Here is an 18,605-nt window from a genome sequence, read left to right on the forward strand (position 1 = left end):
ACCATCAATCTAAGTATATTAAATCCACACTTTCGTGGAAATTGGGATCAAGGGTTTCCCCTGCAATTTTCTGAAAAGGGGCTTAAAATTTAGCCCCCTGTGCCCAAATGGCAAGCACTTGCGTCCAACCTTCAATTTTCTCAGGTATCAGCATATTACGCTTAATACCACAAGAAAATTGATTTAAAGTCCCCGAACATAAATGCCTCGGACTTGCCCCCCAATTCCTGAACCAGGAATGAAAAGGGGCAGGATTCAACCCCCTCGTGCCTGTTGCAATTGCAAGGGCAGGAGGGGGGCAAAAAAAAAGCTCAGCGCGCAATTGCAGAGAATGTCCGCCTCAGGTCAAAAACAATTGTAATTGACGGAGGGGGGGTTAAAAACCTGTGCAAATGCAACAGGGCAGTAAAAAAAATTTGTTCCCCTTGGGCCTATTGCAAGTGCAAAGGTGGAGGGGGAAAGGACGGGGTCTGCTCAAACTGCGCAAATGCAACAGTGGAGCTGGAGCCACCGCCGGGGAAAAAGATAGTCAGGGAGCCTGATATTTAAGCTCTTCCCCAGGCGCCTGAACCAAGGGATTGGTTTCAGGCACGAAGTCATTTTGGAATACAAGTAAACTCAAACTGGTTCCTGTACGCGGCGTCGAGCGCCTCGCGTTTCGGACCTTCAACCAAATACAGGGTATGCCACCGCGCCCCATCTGATTTGGCAGGAGGATCGATAGGGATTGATGTCATCACTTGCTGTATCAAGCAAGTCGTCTACGAAACGCTTCGGAGGTGTGTTTGAGGCTGGACCCTCATTGGGAGCGGTGCCTTCCAAACCGTTGCCCCGCCAGCTCGCCGAGAGGAAAGTTCCTCCCGGCGAGCTGGTATATGTTTGCCGGGAGGAACTTCCCTCTTGGCGAGCTGGTATACACCATACCAGCTCGCCGGGAGGAGAGTCCCTCTCGGCGAGCTGGTATAAATGTATACCAGCTCGCCCACCAGCTCGCCGAGAGGGTTCCCTCTTGGCGAGCTGGTATCCACATACCAGCTCGCCGGGAGTAGAGTCCCTCTCGGCGAGCTGGTATCCACATACCAGCTCGCCGGGAGTAGAGTCCCTCTCGGCGAGCTGGTATCCACATACCAGCTCGCCGGGAGTAGAGTCCCTCTCGGCGAGCTGGTATCCACATACCAGCTCGCCGGGAGTAGAGTCCCTCTCGGCGAGCTGGTATAAATATATACCAGCTCGCCCAGAGGAGAGTCCCTCTCGGCGAGCTGGTATACCCATACCAGCTCGCCGGGAGGAACTTCCCTCTCGCCGAGCTGGTATACACATACCAGCTCGCCGGGAGGAGTTTCCCTCTCTCCGAGCTGGTATACACATACCAGCTCGCCGGGAGGAGAGTCCCTCTCGGCGAGCTGGTATACGTATACCAGCTTGCCGAGAGGAGAGTCCCTCTTGGCGATACCAGCTCGCCGGGAGGAACTTCCCCTCGGCGAGCTGGTATACACATACCAGCTTGCTGGGAGGAGTTTCCCTCTCGGCGAGCTGGTATACACATACCGGCTTGCTGGGAGGAGTTTCCCTCTCGGCGAGCTGGTATACACACATACCAGCTCGCCGGGAGGGAGTAGAGTCCCTCTCGGCGAGCTGGTATAAATATATACCAGCTCGCCCACCAGCTCGCCGAGAGGGTTCCCTCTCGGCGAGCTGGTATCCACATACCAGCTCGCCGGGAGTAGAGTCCCTCTCGGCGAGCTGGTATAGATATATACCAGCTCGCCCAGAGGAGAGTCCCTCTCGCCGAGCTGGTATACCCATACCAGCTCGCCGGGAGGAACTTCCCTCTCCCCGAGCTGGTATACACATACCAGCTCGCCGGGAGGAGTTTCCCTCTCGCCGAGCTGGTATACACATACCAGCTCGCCGGGAGGAGAGTCCTTCTCGGCGAGCTGGTATACGTATACCAGCTTGCCGAGAGGAGAGTCCCTCTTGGCGAGCTGGTATACACATACCAGCTTGCTGGGAGGAGTTTCCCTCTTGGCGAGCTGGTATACACACATACCAGCTCGCCATACATATACCCCCTCGCACGCCCCTACACGCCCCTGCAGGGGCGTGCACACCCCCGCACACCCACACCCACACCTGTGCAAAGCACACGCCCGACAATAGGCATGTGTGGGCGGGCATAGGAAAAAAAGGGTGTGCCCTTTGTATCAAGCGAGTCCAAGGTGATGTGCTTTGAAGTTGAACTGTGTCCGCTGCAGGTAACCCATGTGACGGTTTTGTCTGATAATGTGCTGGACAATGATTCCAATGGGACCTCAAGCTCACTTGATGGCGGCTCTTTTCTCAGCACTCCTAGGAATAAACAGGTGGTGGTTTTATGTGTATGATTTCCGTGATCAATTCTTCTGGTGTAGGGACCGCAATTGGATGTGTATAGGGGTTACTTATAAAAACATCTACTTGAGACAAGTTTCCATTGAAAATTTTCTTCAGAAAACATCTTTCCCTCTCTGCATTCTTGACTTGGGAAAAGGTTGTATGGCCAGTATGAGTAGGATTTAGATTGGCAAGCCTCCTTTGTGTTACGAGTTGGCAGCACTTGATTTTGAAAAAGTGTTGTGCTCTCAAGTTGAGGGCAGGCTGGGAGCTACAAGGTTATTTGCTTTGGTGATTTTCTGGAGCTGCCCTGGGAGTACTGCGGCGTAGTGGCCTTGTACTCTGGTATTTAAATTCAGACAGTTTAGTTATTCTTTCCACATTTACTTAAACAGTACAGTAGCTCTTTTGTTACAAATTGAGGATTGTTAGAGTAGTTCCTTTTTTGTTACAAACTCAGTTGTGAGGATTTGTCAAGAAATGTTTGAGTAACAACTGTTGTATCATTTGTTATAAAGACTCCAGTCTTTAGTCTTGGTTGGTTTGGTCTTCATGGGGTTTATCATGTTTTCTTTTTTTATTTACTCTTGTTTGACAAATTTCATACTTTTACTTTTGGACTCTATGAAAAAATTAAGAGTTTAATATCCTCAATTTCTGAGGAAAGTCCAGGTACTCTTTGCATCTTTACATTGGGCAGGCAGGGGCACATGGCAGGGTGGTGGGCTGGAGTGGGCGACTTGTATTTTGGTCCCTGCGAGTGCAGCGGTGTAGCCGCCTTGGACTCTAGTGGCACTTAAACAGAAAAGCAAGAAGCGCTGCAAAGCAGCTCAATCACCCACCTCCTCAGTCGCCAGTTGTACCCCGGCAAATAACATACTGGCGAGTACCCGCTGCAAGTACCCCGGTACTCTCCCCTTCTTCCCTGGCGGGTGCCGGGTGCGGGTGCGGGTGCCCAAGATCTGGGGATTTTAACGCGGGTACTCGGACTTGTTGGCGGGTACCCGGGTGCAAGGGGCCATCTTTACTCGGCGTCAGTGCTATGACTTCCAGGGAAGAAGCTATTATGTCAGCCTTGGTAATGCCAAGAGTGAAGCTCTTCTAGCTAAACCGGGTGAGAATGTATGATTTTTTAGGTTTTTTTGGAATATTTTTGTTTATTTATTTCAAAGAAATAAATATAAAGAATAGGGGCCTGATGTATCGGGGGTGGTTTGATCTCTCTGAGATAGGTGGCTGGGGCCTGATAACAGGTTTGGTTTGGATCCCAGACTTACAGAAAGAAGAAAGGAGGCGATAATGTGAAGGGTATTTACTTACTATTAGTAACCTATCACTTATCGCGACGATCTTCAAAGACGAGGACAATGACAAAGGCGTTTAGATGAAGGTTTCTACTGAAAACTGTATTGATTGATTTCGGATTCGAGTCGATAGAGTTGTCAGTTGATTGTTCGGTGTGTCTAAGCTGAGGAGAAAAGAGAAGAGGGAGAACTGACCTATTTATATATCCTAGATGTCTCCAAGTTTGATGGGGAAGTCTCTTCAATGACTACGGATTGGGGCGGTTACTATCACTCAATGATCATTTGACTTGCAATGGGGCGGTCGATATCCGTCAGTTTATCTTTCTCTTGCTCGATTGGGGCGCTGTTATTTATCAATGTCAATCTGTTTATCTCAAAATTTGGATGGGGAAGTTGTTGTCCATAAGATCATACTTGTGGATGATCTCTCTAAAGTTACCAAACATTGGACACCTGTCACTTGAATGTCTTTGAAAGGTGTAACTCGCGCACCCGAGTGTACTTTATACTTCACCCGGAGTATATTACCAATATTCTCTAGTTTTAAAGATAAATATCAATATTAAACTATATGTACAATATATTTTCGGACTTACTTCGCGCACTGCGAGAAACTCTTCGCGCACTGTGGCGGTCGTCGTCTCGACGTCCTGCCCCCAGTGCGCACTTTCGCCACGGCCCTTTGCGCACTGTGCATTCCCCCCAAAAAACGGCTTGCATTTCTTGAGATATTTTTTGATGAATCAATAGAATGACTTTTTATGATCCCCCTAAAAAATAATCAAGTCATTTAGGGGTCTCCTTGAGCCTAGAGAAAATTGACATGAAAAAATCATATTTTAACGCGGCAGGGACCTGTAATACCGCTTCCTGTGCCCCAGTAGCCCCAAAAATTTCACAGTATCAGGGGACATGTGCAAATTCATGCCCTGATAATTTTCAGAATTTTTACCAGCTTTTCTTTAGCCCAAATAGGTATTGTGTTGATTATTTTGCGTATATGTATAACTTTTTTGTTACACACAAAAAAGGTACAAAATTTTGATAGCACAGAGAAATATGCTTCAAATTAATTCCCTGAAATTCCTAGCAATAGTGTGTCATTATAAATTGAGATATAAGGGGTGCGCAGCAGGCTTAGTAGGAAAATTACTGCTAACTGTATAGCTTTTTTGTTACACACCCAAACAGTCCCAAAATTTCAGAAATGTTTTCATTGTGGATATTCTCCGCGCCATAAATTTTTTGGCAATAGTGTGTCATGATAACATGAGATATAAGGGGTGCGCGACGGGCTTAGTAGGAAAATGGCGGCTACATGTATAGATTTTTTGTTACACGCTGAAACAGTCTGAAATTTTCAGGAATGTTTCAATTTTTCATATTCTCCGCGCCATAAAGCTCTTAGCAATAGTGCGTCATTAAAACATGAGATAAGTTAGCAGTCATTTTCCAACTAAGCCCGCCGCACTACATCTCATGTTATCATGACACAATATTTCCAAGAAATTTATGGCGCGGGGAATATCCACAATGAAAACATTTCTGAAATTCTGGGACTGTTTGGGTGTGTAACAAAAAAGCTATACAGTTAGCAGTAATTTTCCTACTAAGCCTGCCGCGCACCCCTTATATCTCTGGGAAAAATTCTGAAAATTATCATGTCATGAATTTGCACATGTACCATGATACTGTGAAATTTTTGGGGCTACTGGGGCACAGGAAGCGGTATTACAGGTCCCTGCCGCGTTAAAATATGATTTTTTCATGTCAATTTTCTCTAGGCTCAAGGAGACCCCTAAATGACTTGATTATTTTTTAGGGGGGATCATAAAAAGCCATTCTATTGATTCATCAAAAAATATCTCAAGAAATGCAAGCCGTTTTTTTGGCGGAAAATGCAGTGCGCAAAGAGCCGTGGCAGAAGCGCGCACTGGGGGCTGGACGTCGAGACGACGACCCCCACAGTGCGCGAAGAGTTTTCCGCAGTGCGCGAAGTAAGTCCGTATATTCTTGTGTATTTATTATATTTTTATATTATACATGACAGATTACATATATATCTGTCACACAAAAAAACGTGAAATATTATTTATAATCATTTGTATAATTGTTACGCTGGCTTGCGCTGCGTAGCCGGCTGACATATTAGGAGAAAAGTTCCCTTCTCCCTGGTTGTCCACTAAGACCTGAAAGTTCAGGAGATTTCGACAAACTTTGACTTCAGAGATGAGATTGGAGAGCCAAGCAAGCTCCCGGCCCAAGTATGACAAGGCCTTGTATTCAGCTTTTGTAGTTGACAAGGACACTGTCACTTGCTTTGAGGACTTCCAGGCTAGCAAGTGAGTCCTGTCCATAATGGCGAAGCCAGTTGAGGATTGTCTGGTGTTGGGACAGTTCCCCCAGTCCGCATCAACGTAGGCTTCTCTTGTCAGCTGTGTTTATGAAACTTATGGTAAAAACCTGTCAGAAATAAGGATTTTTGCCCTAGTACTATAACTGTGCTGAAATAAAACACTGGCAATAATGTGCCAAACTTGTTGCGTGGTATTTAGCCACTACAAGGGTTTAAAAACTCTTATGTAAGAGGAAGATATTTGTAATTAATAAGGTTTACTTATTAAAAACAGGAATATATAAGGTTTTTGACGTAGAAATAGTTGGTAAGTGCTTAAACTGATTGACTGCACGTCAGAGGCAGAGGTCTTACAGCAACTATTTATAAAGATATAACTGTAATAAATGCTTATAAGGGATATTGGCAATTTTAGAGTTAAGATCTAGTGGTTTTCATGCCAGGAGGGCAGAAATAAAGGAATTGGTGGCTTTGATAAGCCAGAGGAGAATTTTTGCAAGTTAACTTACAGGTTAATGGGTGGTGAAATGTCTGGGGGGAAAATTCCAGTGGCCCCATAACCTCCTTAAATAATGGAGAGGTCACTGAGAGCGCTGAAAAGTTCCCATTAGTTTTGGCTATGGGTAAATGCCAAGAGTAGACGTGTAATCTGCCTTGTCTATGGGTATTTTAATTGTACAATATTACACAACTTCCCTTACTCCCACACGTGACATTTGTATAACCAATTGTCACGTGAAATAGCTTAATAATCAATTTGTACTAAGTGTACCTCTCACCCGTGGCTCTTGTTTCACGGGGGAAAGGAATTTTACTAATTAATATAATTTTATGTATTTTAATTTATGCAATAATTTTTTATGTAGTTTTCCTGCTCTTTGGAGCGCTTTTGTGGCTATATGTACATATGTGAAAAAATGTATGAAGGAGTAGGAATGTGGGGTTACTTTGAGTGGGTGACCCCCCTTAATTTAACACAAGGATTCTGAATATTCAATAATATTTCAGTATTTGTAAATGGTTTAAAATCTTTTGCAGACTTTAGGATACTTGTTGTATCTCTAAGGCTGAAATCTATGGAGTTATCCGAGTTCTTGCAATACGTGAGACCAAAGGACTTGGTACCGGAAAAGTATCTGTAGACTTGGATTGCCGCATGGTAGTTTAGAATACCAGGGTTTTTGAGGTATTGAGATAGCAAACTAACTTCATAGGATATGTCGGGGCTTGTCAAGACGCTCAGATAGTTGAGGGAGCTGATTAGCGCACGGAAGTTGATGCCAGTTCTTTTGAATTCAGTGGTCTCCTGTTGGGTTGCTTTCTTCAAGTATGCCTTTGGGTTTAAAGTACACAATGCAGGATGTAGCTTCTTAGACTGAACTCTTCCAGCTTGCGTTTGATGAAGTGAACTCCCTTCTCTGATCGTTTGATATTCATTCCCAAAAGGAATTTGGCCTCTCCCAGGTATTTTATTTCAAATTCCGCTTCCATCTCTTCCTTAAAAGAAAGGGGCTGCTTGCTGATAAACTCTAGGTTGTCCCCATGAGCATAGAAAAATGTGTCTTCCCTCCCTGAGATGTTGACGCAATAAAATACGCACGGATCTGCGACCAATATCAAGAAGCCAATTTTCTTCAGGTAAGTCAACAGTCAATTGTACCATACAAGAGGAGACTTTAAAATACCATAGATATAAAAGGGAGAAAGGACTGCTTGAATGGTCAAAATTAACCCTCAGTACAAGACTCTGGGCTTTGACGGCTCCAATGTGTAGTGCTTTTTATCCAAGTTCCAATTTTCAGCGAAGCTGGACGGTGCGTCAGAGGCTGATATGGCGCAACAAGTGCACTTTTTCATTTGAAGCGCGGACGTTAAGGAAATTGTAAAAACATTGGATGGATTTGACCCGCTGTGGTAGACGGAAAAGTGAAAAATCAAAAGTTTTTTCTCATACATATATTTACTCACCCTAGGCCTCAAGATACCACCTAAGAGACCTCAGAAATGGATTCTACGGCCAATTTCACCCGTATTCACCACTGGAAGCGTCACTGGAACCCCGCTGGATTGGAAGTTACACCCTCTTGGACCCTCATGAACACGGCCAACCCCAGTCATCAATCTGTCACACCCCTCAAGTCAACTTTCCCAGGTATACACATACTCAGACCCAGCCAAACACATACTCTTTTCTATCTCTCTTATCTCCACTGCTTATGCAGGGGACTAACCCCATTTCTTCTGTATTTGACATGTCCCCGCTTCATTTATGCACCTCTTGCAGCTGCATGCAGTCTTCTGACCCCATTCCTGCACTCCTTGCATTAGTATGACACCACTCATGCACCCCTTGCATGAGGTACCCCTGTGTTTGACATTTCCCCGCTTTGTTTATGCACTCCTTGCATTAGTATGACATCATCTTTCATTTCTCACCCCACCTTTTGCCTGTATTTAGTATGTTCTGACACCAATTGTACGCAGCCTTGCAGCTAAAATCCCTCATCCAGGGTCCCCCTTGTAGCTAAAATCCCTCACATTTGTCTATATAAGGAGCTCTCTCCCCCCAGTTGTTTTTCCCTCAGTTCAGTACCCACCAGTTATACAGATATCACCCATTAGCCATTATCATCACCCTTACACTTTTATAACATACCATATCATCCCTCTTATCTGCAATAACCACTGAGCCTACTCTCATATTCTCATGATCTCATATCACTGGTTGCATATCACACACCTGTCACAAGTTACCCTGTTCCTGGTTCAACTCCCGACTAAGACATATACCCTTCTCAGTCCAGACACTCTTCTCAACTTTCTATACCACCCTCTTGAAGACCTGTGTTCAACCCCCATTGGAAACATCGAGTCAACTTTCACCCTTTCCATCATCATTAACCCTCTCAACTCTCACATACCTGTCATCAAACAACTTCATCTGGAACTAGACCAGACCTATCACTTGATTAAAACTTGCCAAGCTTAGCTTGGTGGGTCTTGTTATCTGATAGTATAGAAGGGCAGAGTTTGCACCTCCATCATCCCCTTCTCCATTCAGCAAAAGGGTTTCACAACCACTTTTGAGTCTTACACCGCCAAATTGGACGGCGTTGAAGGCGGCAATGCTGGCGCACTGGGGCAGGATATACACGGCGCGGTGTGGAACTACTCTGAGGGAAGAATAGAGCTTGAGAGGGATTTGGTGCTTGAAGGGCTGCCTCTCAGGGGAACAAGAAAAAGAATATAAGAGTATGGACTCTTAAGGAAAGGTGTGGCTATGGAGATTCTTGAGGTATGTCTAAGGGTTTACTTTCTACTAATCTAATAGCAAGGTAAAGGTAATGTAAAGTCTGTCCAACCTGATATATTTGGCATAGACTTATCAAGCTTGTCCACTCTGATTTAATGGCATAAGCTAGGCTAGTGAATGGTGACCAGTGATCTGGATTGCTGGGACAGGATCTGATGGGGGACAAAAGGTAGGGCCAAAGAGGGCAGACTATATACAAAATATTATGGGGCTGAGTTGTGGTTGGAAGAAAAGATGAAACAGTGAAAATTCTCAATCAAGGGGCTGAGGCTGAAACTACTATGGAGATGGGAAGTTCTGAGAAGAGGCTGAAATGTGGAGAGACAATGAAACATCACAACAAGGGTTTACATATCACATGAGAGTCTGAAAAGGGAAGGGCTGAAACCAAAGGGGACAAGGGGTAACCAAGATGGGATCTCTATGGTTATTACATGTGTGGCTAATCCTAATTGGGGTTGTTATGCTGGTTTGGGAAGGGAAGAAAAGATGGTCAATGTCCAGGGTCTTTCCTAATAGTATGGCTCTGTCTGATGGGTGACTTTCTCCCACTTGTGCCTAGCTGGGAGCCTGAGAAATACTGAGTTGGTGTAGGTGGGTATCCAGAAGGTGGGGAAAAAGGGTGAAGAGAGAAAGGGGGGCCTGTTGATGGGTATGAGTTGTCCTGGCCTTGATCCTTAAGGGAGGTGGGTGCTTGAGTATTCCAGAGAGGGTTATATTGAGGGGAAAAGACTTTGATTTTGGTGCCATATTCAGGATTGGCTTACCACAGCGGTTTACAAATCAGGATATCAAGGACCTGGTTCAGAGATGGAAGGAGAAGGGCCGTGTGTTTTTGGTTGTGGACTTTCAGGACTTTAGGAAAACTTGGCAGCCTATTCAATCTTATCTGCTGCGGAAGGACCACATCAATTCCGTGGAGGAGATCAAGCAGCTGTATTACCAGTCGTTCTCACTTGGTGTTCAGGAGCGCATTTGAGACCAGTTAATCAAGGACAAGACGATTATCACAACTCAGGATAACCGGTTCAAGCTTCCGGCATTTTAGACCTTGAATAAGGCAGTTGAGGAGGTTATGAAGAACCAGACAGCCCTCAACTTCAAAGTGTCTTGTGCCAAGGTCCCCGTCCTGGCCAGTCCGTTCAGGCATTCAAACAATATTATCCAGAAAATGGAGGCGGATATTCAACCAAAGGAAGCGCCTTCACAAGCTAGGGCTCCGGCAACGGTGGACAAGATAGAGCGCATGCTTCAGTCATTCAATCAGTGTATTGACCAGAAGTTGGCGGCTCAGGAAAAGTCAGCGCCAGCGCGAGGCCCAATGTTTTGTTACTATTTTCACAGGGAGGGCCACGGATTTGGACACTGTGCTGAGTTACAGAAGGATAAGGATGCAAAGCTTGTAGAGCAGAGGGGTGGTAGTTTGTTTTTCCCAAACAGTGCTCTCATCCCCATCAATAATTCTCAACCTATTTGACATGTAGTGGCGTCCTATCAGCCAAAGTCGGCTGTGGCTAACATGGAGGAGCCCAAGCTTTGTGCTGTGTGTGGATCCTTGGACCCCTGGCAGCCACCATCCATCTAGTCTCAATCTTTTTCGGGAATGTACCAATTGGATCCAGCCTGAAAGAGGCATGAACCTTCAAAACCCTTCAAGGCTCATGCAGTGCCTCTGTTGGCAGCAAGGAAGCCGGTGCAAAAGGCTGCAACACCCAAGCTGGGATCTGACACCAAGGACATGGGCGTGGAACCCAAACCTTTTGAGCGCATTCCAGCGGTGTCTCCTACTCCTAGTTCGGAAGAAGACCCTTCAAAGGACAGTCCAGCAGCATCAGTAGCGCCTAATTCATTGTCTCAGTCTCCCAGGGTGAGTTTTGATTGCGGTGTCGCTAAGGACCACCCCAAAGCGGTGTGGAACTACTCAAAGGTGAGAATAGAGCTTGGAAGGGAAATGGATAGCAACACTAGTACTAATGTAAGCTATGCAAGGGTGCTGATGAGGCTGCCTTCCTGAATAATACTGCGGGGATGAGAGTAACACTAAGACAAAGAAGAAAAGGTGTGGCTGATTTCTACTTGATCTTAGGAGCTAGTACTATGAGCTGACTACTGACTACTGAGGGTGAGAGGGTTGGAGCAGTGATGGAAGAGGGGAAAGCAATGGCAATGGTTTAATAGCAATGGGTTCAGGAGCAACAGCAATTATATCAATGATTAATGTGTGATGAGTAATTTCTACTATAATTTCTGTATCTAAATTTCTGCATAAATCTTCCATGAGGTACAAGTGAGGGGGGAAGGATAGTTCTTATATGAAGGAAGGATGAGAACAGAAAATGAGGAATTTTGGCTATGGGAATAAAGGTTGTACAAATAGGGAAAGGTTCTGGTTATGGGAAGAAAAGATTGTACAAATGGGGAAGGTGATGTGAACATAGTACCAACAATGCTGCAACCGATGCGATGCAATGCATGTATTGGCTGATACAGTGCATCACATTGCCTTGCCAATACATGAAATCTGCAAAATCGTGCATCGCATTGGCAGTCCCGATGCATGCTTTTCAAAAAGCTTGCATTGCATCGGCAGGTCAATGCACTACCGATGCACTGTATCGTCGATGCAATAAAGCCTATATCAAGGCCGATACCACTAAAAATGCATCGCATCGGCGGACCGATGCATGCAATGTGATAAAGTGTGCATTGCATTGGCCGTCCCGATGCATGCTTTTCAAAAAGCCTGCATCGCATTGGCAGGATGATGCAATACTGATGCAGTGTATACCAGATGCAATTTGATGCAATACAGGCCAATGCGCGATACTTGCATTGCATTGGTTGCAGCGTTGGTACCAACTTGTAATGATGAGCACTACTGAAAGGGGTAAGCACAGATCCAATGATGTAATGTGTACAATAGGCATAGTACATAATGAACAATGTATGTAAAGGGTTTAGAGCATTTCCACTGCGGGCCCTAAATCGGGGCCCTAGTTGGAAACTTCAGGAGTTTACTGCCTCAACCCAATCCACCGTGGGTGCTATTTGCGTCAAAAATTTACGACCGTCCCTAAATATCAACCTCGAGTCCCTACATGTAGGGACTCACTAGGGACTCATTCATCCCCCTCAACTCCCTTTCACACACCAAACTCCTCGTGAAACTACAGCTCACCCCATCACTCACACCCCAAATGTACAATCCCTTCACATGATGGCCAAGGCAGGCCGGCTATCAAGAGGTACTCCCCTTGATGGCCCGTTTGTTCCGGTCATTGAGAGGAGTACATTCTCCCCTTGATGGCCGGTTCTTTCCGGTCATCAAACATACTCCCCTTGATGGCCGGTTCCTTCCGGTCATCAAGAGGATACTCCCCATGATGACCGGAACAAACTGGTTTGTTCTGATCATTGGTTTGTTCCAATTATCCAGGGGAGTATATACTCCCCACAATGACCAGAACAACCTGGATTGTTCCGACCTCATCAAGGGAGGTACATATTTACTCCCCTAGATGGCCGGTTTGTTCCAGTTATCAAGAGGGGTATATACTCCCCACAATGACCAGAACGGCCCGCTTTGTTCCGATCATCAACAAGAGAACTCCCTTTGATAACCGGGTGGATTTGACAGGGGAGTGGACCGGGGGCAATGTATGCCTTTCATGAATTTTTAGAGACTCTTGCGGTGTATGCCGCAGCAGTTTGGGGCGCTAAAACTGGCTGCGCACTGCCAGAGATCAAATTTTAGCGCCCCAAAAATACCGCCCGCGGTGGAAATGCTCTTAGTATGTGAGAAATTATCTGTAAAAGGAATGTAATGTAATGATTCAAGTAAGTTACTAATGAAATGAGTGGTGTAACTCATGAAGACTGTAGGTTTTCTGTAAGTCTTATATCCTCTATAGCTATTGAACCATTGAAGATAAAGGGGTACTATCCAAGTATATTAAAGCTTCAGATTCATGAAAAAAAAATTCAAGGGTTTCCCCTGCAAACATCAATATCCAAAAAAAAAAAATTCAGGGTTTCCCCTAACAACAACATTTACACAAAAAATTACAATGGTTTCTCCACAATTAAAATAACAAACAACCCGCCACAGGTCTCCCTCTACAAAATTTGGAGACATTAATTAACACTACCAAGAAAAAAAAACCACAACCGGCCGCCCAATCCCAGCAAGCTGAGATACCACGGCCAACCGTCCATCCCTGTCTAGCAGGGTCAAAAAACGGTTGAGATGATGACCCCCAGCGGTTAAGCAAAGGGGGGGCCACCGAATAACCCCCGACAAACTGCGCAACTGCAACAGCGGCCGGGGCGAGACGACCTCCCAGCCGGAAGCACAGCCGGGGGGTCGCCTGGCTTCAACAAGAAGAAAACGCCCTCCTTTTACAAACACTTTCCACCTCCATATCCCAAACCATCGAACAACCGCACATGCCCCTGTCACTTTCAAGCTTGACGCCACTTGACGCATGATTGGACCCCGGCTATACAGTCCGCCGACTACAACCGCACACGCCTTGAACCCTAACTCGGCTTCGAACCCTGACAACGCAAATATTAGCCTTGCCAAACCTCCATGCTTCGTCGTACGTCCACTTTGGTTATTTACCCCATGTTTCAACCCCCCATTCTCACCATACCAGCGCCGCTCCAACCCTGACATCGGTTACATTGCCCCCGCAACGTTCATATACTTATACGTCGTCGTCAGAGAGTTTCGATCAATCGAGGCGCTCTTATCTTCGCCCCGTCAAGTACGCCCGTTCAAATTACCCTGCGCCTCGGCGCGCTCGAGCAATCCATCAAAGGGGCTGGCACTCAGCAACAATCAAAGGCAACCCTGACAACTCAATTGACGCACAACGCCTCGCCACACATGTTAACTCAATCGGGTCGATCTTTAACTACACTCGCACGACCCGCTCACCAACTCCATTCCATCAGACGCCGTCAAGACGAACCCTTGCTTGGCATATCGCCAGCTAATCGTAACGGCCCGGGGATCATATACACGAGACCGTTTAAAAGGCCCTGTGACGGAACCCTGACAACACCACTGTCACCTGACGCCTCGCCTGGCAAATCAAACAAATCCGGTCAAATGTTGTGGGTACCCTCGCGACGGCTCACCAACTCCTTTTCCTCAGACGCCGCGGCAACGAACAACTGTTTAGCATTTTGCGAGCCAATCCTAGCGGCACGCGTACCATACACACAAAATGAATTCAATTTCGCGAGTCGGTGGCCGAATATTACCCAGCAATATAAAACCAGCGAGTTCTTGATCGATTATTTCACATTCCTCACCCATACCACATTTTCCATCCAAACGGTTTACCTCAACTCCAGCCCCTTTTGAACACAAGCGCTCTCTACCCGCAACGTCATCCTCATATTCCACTGGTAATAATTCAAGCATTCTAATACACACGCTAATGCATCCGCTGACTGTTTGGCTCACCTTGTCGAACTTGATAACTGATGCAGAACACGATGTCATCGTTGAGGGCTCCCAACCATCCAGTCTCATTCTCCAGTCATTTTCAACCTCTCGAAGCGGTGAGCCCCAGACCTTGCCTGATATAAGATTCGGCGTTACTGATTTATCGTGAATCCAGTCGACAACCGACAGTGTGCGAGCCAACCAGTACGGCTTCGTCAAAACAATAAGTTTCTTCCAATGCGCCGGAACAGCGAACAACAAACGCGAAAACTTCCAAGTGGATCTTGTCGCAAATACCGCCCTCAACAATCTTCTTGAGCCAGGCACAATTTATTCGATATCCGGTAAAATGATCGCGATGAACAACGGCTCGCCACCGTTGTTGACTTATAGCCAAGACGTAGTTACTCCCGTGGCTGCCACTGGTGGGGAGCAACCGGACTTTGCAAATAAGACTTACATTACCAGTCTCGGCATGGTTACTCATTGTCAGGAAGTAGTCTCAGATTCGCCAGATGCGGCGGTCTGCCTTGAGGTCACAGTCGCCCACTCCGATTGGGATGCAGAAGTAAGTCGCCGTTAACAATACACATGCCTAATACTAACTTGTTTTTGAAGGCCCGCTGTATTAAGAAATTCGACGTCAAGTATGTTGTCCCCGGGTCTAAGAATCTTATTAAGACCCACACCCTATACGTCGTGGGCCGCGAGGTAAACATATTCGGACGTTTGGTCGACTTCAACATGGAGTCTCAAATGGCTGTTGTACAGGTATGAGAATACCCAAGCTAATTTTAAAGATATAACTAACGCAATCGATCTATCAGGTCGCCCACGTCAGTGTCACGAACGGACATCAGATTGGTAAATTGAGCGGTTTTGGCCAAAATTTACCAGCTACCAGCTCTCAAATTCAATTGTCCGTGGAATTTCCTTATCCCACTAAATGTTGTGTTATCTTGCAATCATGACTGACACCGGCAACTAGAACTAAGTTCTCCCCAAAAAAAGTGTGTGGAAACGTTTCACAATCGTCATCCAAAACCGCGTCACAGCCCCGTACTCCTGAAGCGCCTGCAACAAAAGCCCGCGCTGCAAAAAAGGTAAAATGTAGTCAAAAGGAACCACCGACATCGTCGGGTGGCAAAGGGAAGCAAAAGGCACTCGAAGAATCTGAAGACGAAGAAGAAGATGAGGAGGATGATGACGACGACGAAAATGAAAGCAAAGAAGAAATCCACACTCCTGTTCCCACGAAGTCAAAGCGCGGCCGCCCACGAAAGGATATCCTCAAAGAGGCGGCAAAGAATATGAAGAAGTTTTGAGTTATATGGCATGCAATTTTCTTTCCAGCAGAGTTATGTCGTCTATATGGCGACCTTCTTACAAATTACACGCTATCCGAGGAAGCGCCGATCTTATGCTGTCTTTCTGAGCGCGTCCCTTTGGGCCTGAACTTTTCCTCCTGTTGTGTTTTTTCCTTCATACTAAGGTCATTTGTGACTCATTCTGCTGCTATATTTTCAATTCACTTTTCTCCTCATGTGTATACTCCTGTAAGCCGTAAATTAGCGGCCAATCGTACTTGAGCTTGACCATTATTCTCAAGAAAGTAGCTACTGCTCGTGTATGTGGAATTTATGTAGTTCCCACGACAGTCATAACCGGACATTTGAAAGATCAATTGGATTGCCAGTTTACAGCAGTTTACCTGATACTTTGAAGCTGATAGTCAATTGAATGGCAAGCCTTACGGCAGAAGGCGATAATTTGTCATGCAAAGTCGCAAAGTCGACTTGTCAATTGGCTAGGGGTTGGTTTTCAAAAGACGACGCTAACAATTTCATCAGAACTGGTGTTTAATCAACACACCGTATGAGCTTGGCCCTGGTTGAAACCTTCTCCTTCGTGGTCGTCAGCCACTACGGCTGAATGACTCTGATCCATTCGGCGAGATTATTAGCGTAAGTCGAGGTGAGACTTGGACTGAGACGAAACATTTTTGCTTGATAAAATCTACTATACTTGCGACGCGTAATTAAGCTGTAAGTTGATGTTACTTTGTCCATCGCCTTGGGGTAGTTACATGTCAATTAGCCCAAGTCTGCTCACAACAACAGATAAGCAGTTACAAGACACAATAAGCTTCCGGTCATCACTTTCGGCGTAGGTTCTGCTCGAGCTTCATCTTGCCCGCGAAATACTGGTCGATAACCAAAGCGTCAACGTGACCTTAGTGTATGTTGACGGCAAGCTTTATATAACCAGAGTTGAATTCAAATAATCTATCTGATCTGACTCGCTTCCCATTATTACTCCGCAGGACGCAAAGGTCATAACCTGCACTACTTTCACATTTGGCAACCGTTCAGCCTAATCATCACTGGGACGGATTGAGTTGGCCTGTTGATCACACCGTCAGACTACGCAGAAGTGAAAACATCAAACTTACGCTGCATCGAATCAGCCTGTCGTACGTATATCAAATCATTTGTCTATGATAACTTAGGCTTCAATAATATTAACGTCCTTCGTCATGATCCATTTACTGTCGGCGAGTATAGGGTGTCGACTAACCTTCAACACTCAAGTAATACTAATATCTACCACCGTATGATCATGTCGTTGTCTCGTGTCACTATTCAAAATGTTTATATCCTGACCACAAGTTAACACCTTGTTGTGCGCAGAGTTCAACCTTGTCGTGCAGATCAATTTTCAAGCCGAACACCTAAGCCTATAGCGTCGGGAGCGGATTCATTTATACAACAAGGCAATCGCCGCATCAATGTGAGTGAAGTCGTCATGGTGATTTTATCGGTGATCGACTCATGGGTTGTTCAAATGAAAGCAGATGATCGAGTCGAAGGGGAAAGTCTCGAATAGTACGAAGCCGACGTGGGAAGCATCATTGCGCCATTGTTCGGCGTACAGCGTACCTCATCGCCTCGGGCCATGTAATAAGACGTGCGCCGGCTGTGCTGCGCTCCATTGGAAAGACGAAGCCATCATCATTGACCGGCCAAAAAAGAACGTAATGTACACAATGTGCTGTCAAAAAAATAAGGTGACAATACCATTTGCCGACAATTCTGCGCGCAAGTATCCTGAATTCTTGAGACAGCTACTCATCAGGAAGGACGAAGGTTAGATTTTCGCCTGACCCTCAACAAGCAAAGTATTGATCGAGTTAAATTTGTAGATTCGATTCATTTTCAACAGTTGGCGCGCATGTACAACAATGCTGTTTCTTTCACGTCTCTCGGGGCAACTATTGACCCATCTGTCCAAGGACCGTATGGCTTAAATGTTTTCAAAGTCTCCGGGGCTCTTACGCACTTGATTTCTAGCTTGGAGCCCACAGCCGGTGGTGACCCCGGGTTCGCGCAAATTTATGTTGTTGGGGACAAAGGACTTCGCGAGGCCGAATTCCGAGTTGACAAAGCACGGGGCATCAATGGCGACATCGGGAGGGCATCACATATGGATCCTAATCTCGTACTCAAGCTTATGCAGTTTTTGTCGGCAAATAATCCTTACACTAAAACGTTCTGTTCAGCGAAAGAGATACTTGAAAGGTCGAACGCGAAAACAATCAAATTGCAAGGCGTCCCAACAGCAGGAGCGGACCCGAAACGTTACAACTGCCCAACAGTCGACGAAGTGGCAGCAATTGTGCATGGAGCTGGGGAGATTATAAGACCGCGCCAAATCGTGCTACACCGCAAAGATAACACTCTAGAATCCATATCGACTGATCACTCCTCTTACTTTCCTCTTTGTTACCCAATTTTCTTT

The 18,605-nt window shown here is 45.9% G+C and overlaps 1 protein-coding gene across 1 annotated transcript; it reads left to right on the top strand.

Annotated features, from left to right (window-relative positions):
• Positions 1-11,902: 11,902 nt before the first annotated feature.
• PtA15_2A279 (uncharacterized protein) lies at positions 11,903-14,208 on the top strand (the record flags this gene model as incomplete). Its single annotated transcript, XM_053166283.1, has 3 exons — positions 11,903-12,048; positions 13,857-13,950; positions 14,008-14,208. 3 exons carry the CDS (start codon positions 11,903-11,905, stop codon positions 14,206-14,208), a joined length of 441 nt encoding a protein of 146 aa, XP_053017521.1.
• Between the last annotated feature and the right edge of the window lie 4,397 nt (positions 14,209-18,605).

This window comes from Puccinia triticina, chromosome 2A (assembly GCF_026914185.1).
Source record: "Puccinia triticina chromosome 2A, complete sequence".
In the NCBI taxonomy this organism is placed as follows: Eukaryota; Fungi; Basidiomycota; class Pucciniomycetes; order Pucciniales; family Pucciniaceae; genus Puccinia; species Puccinia triticina.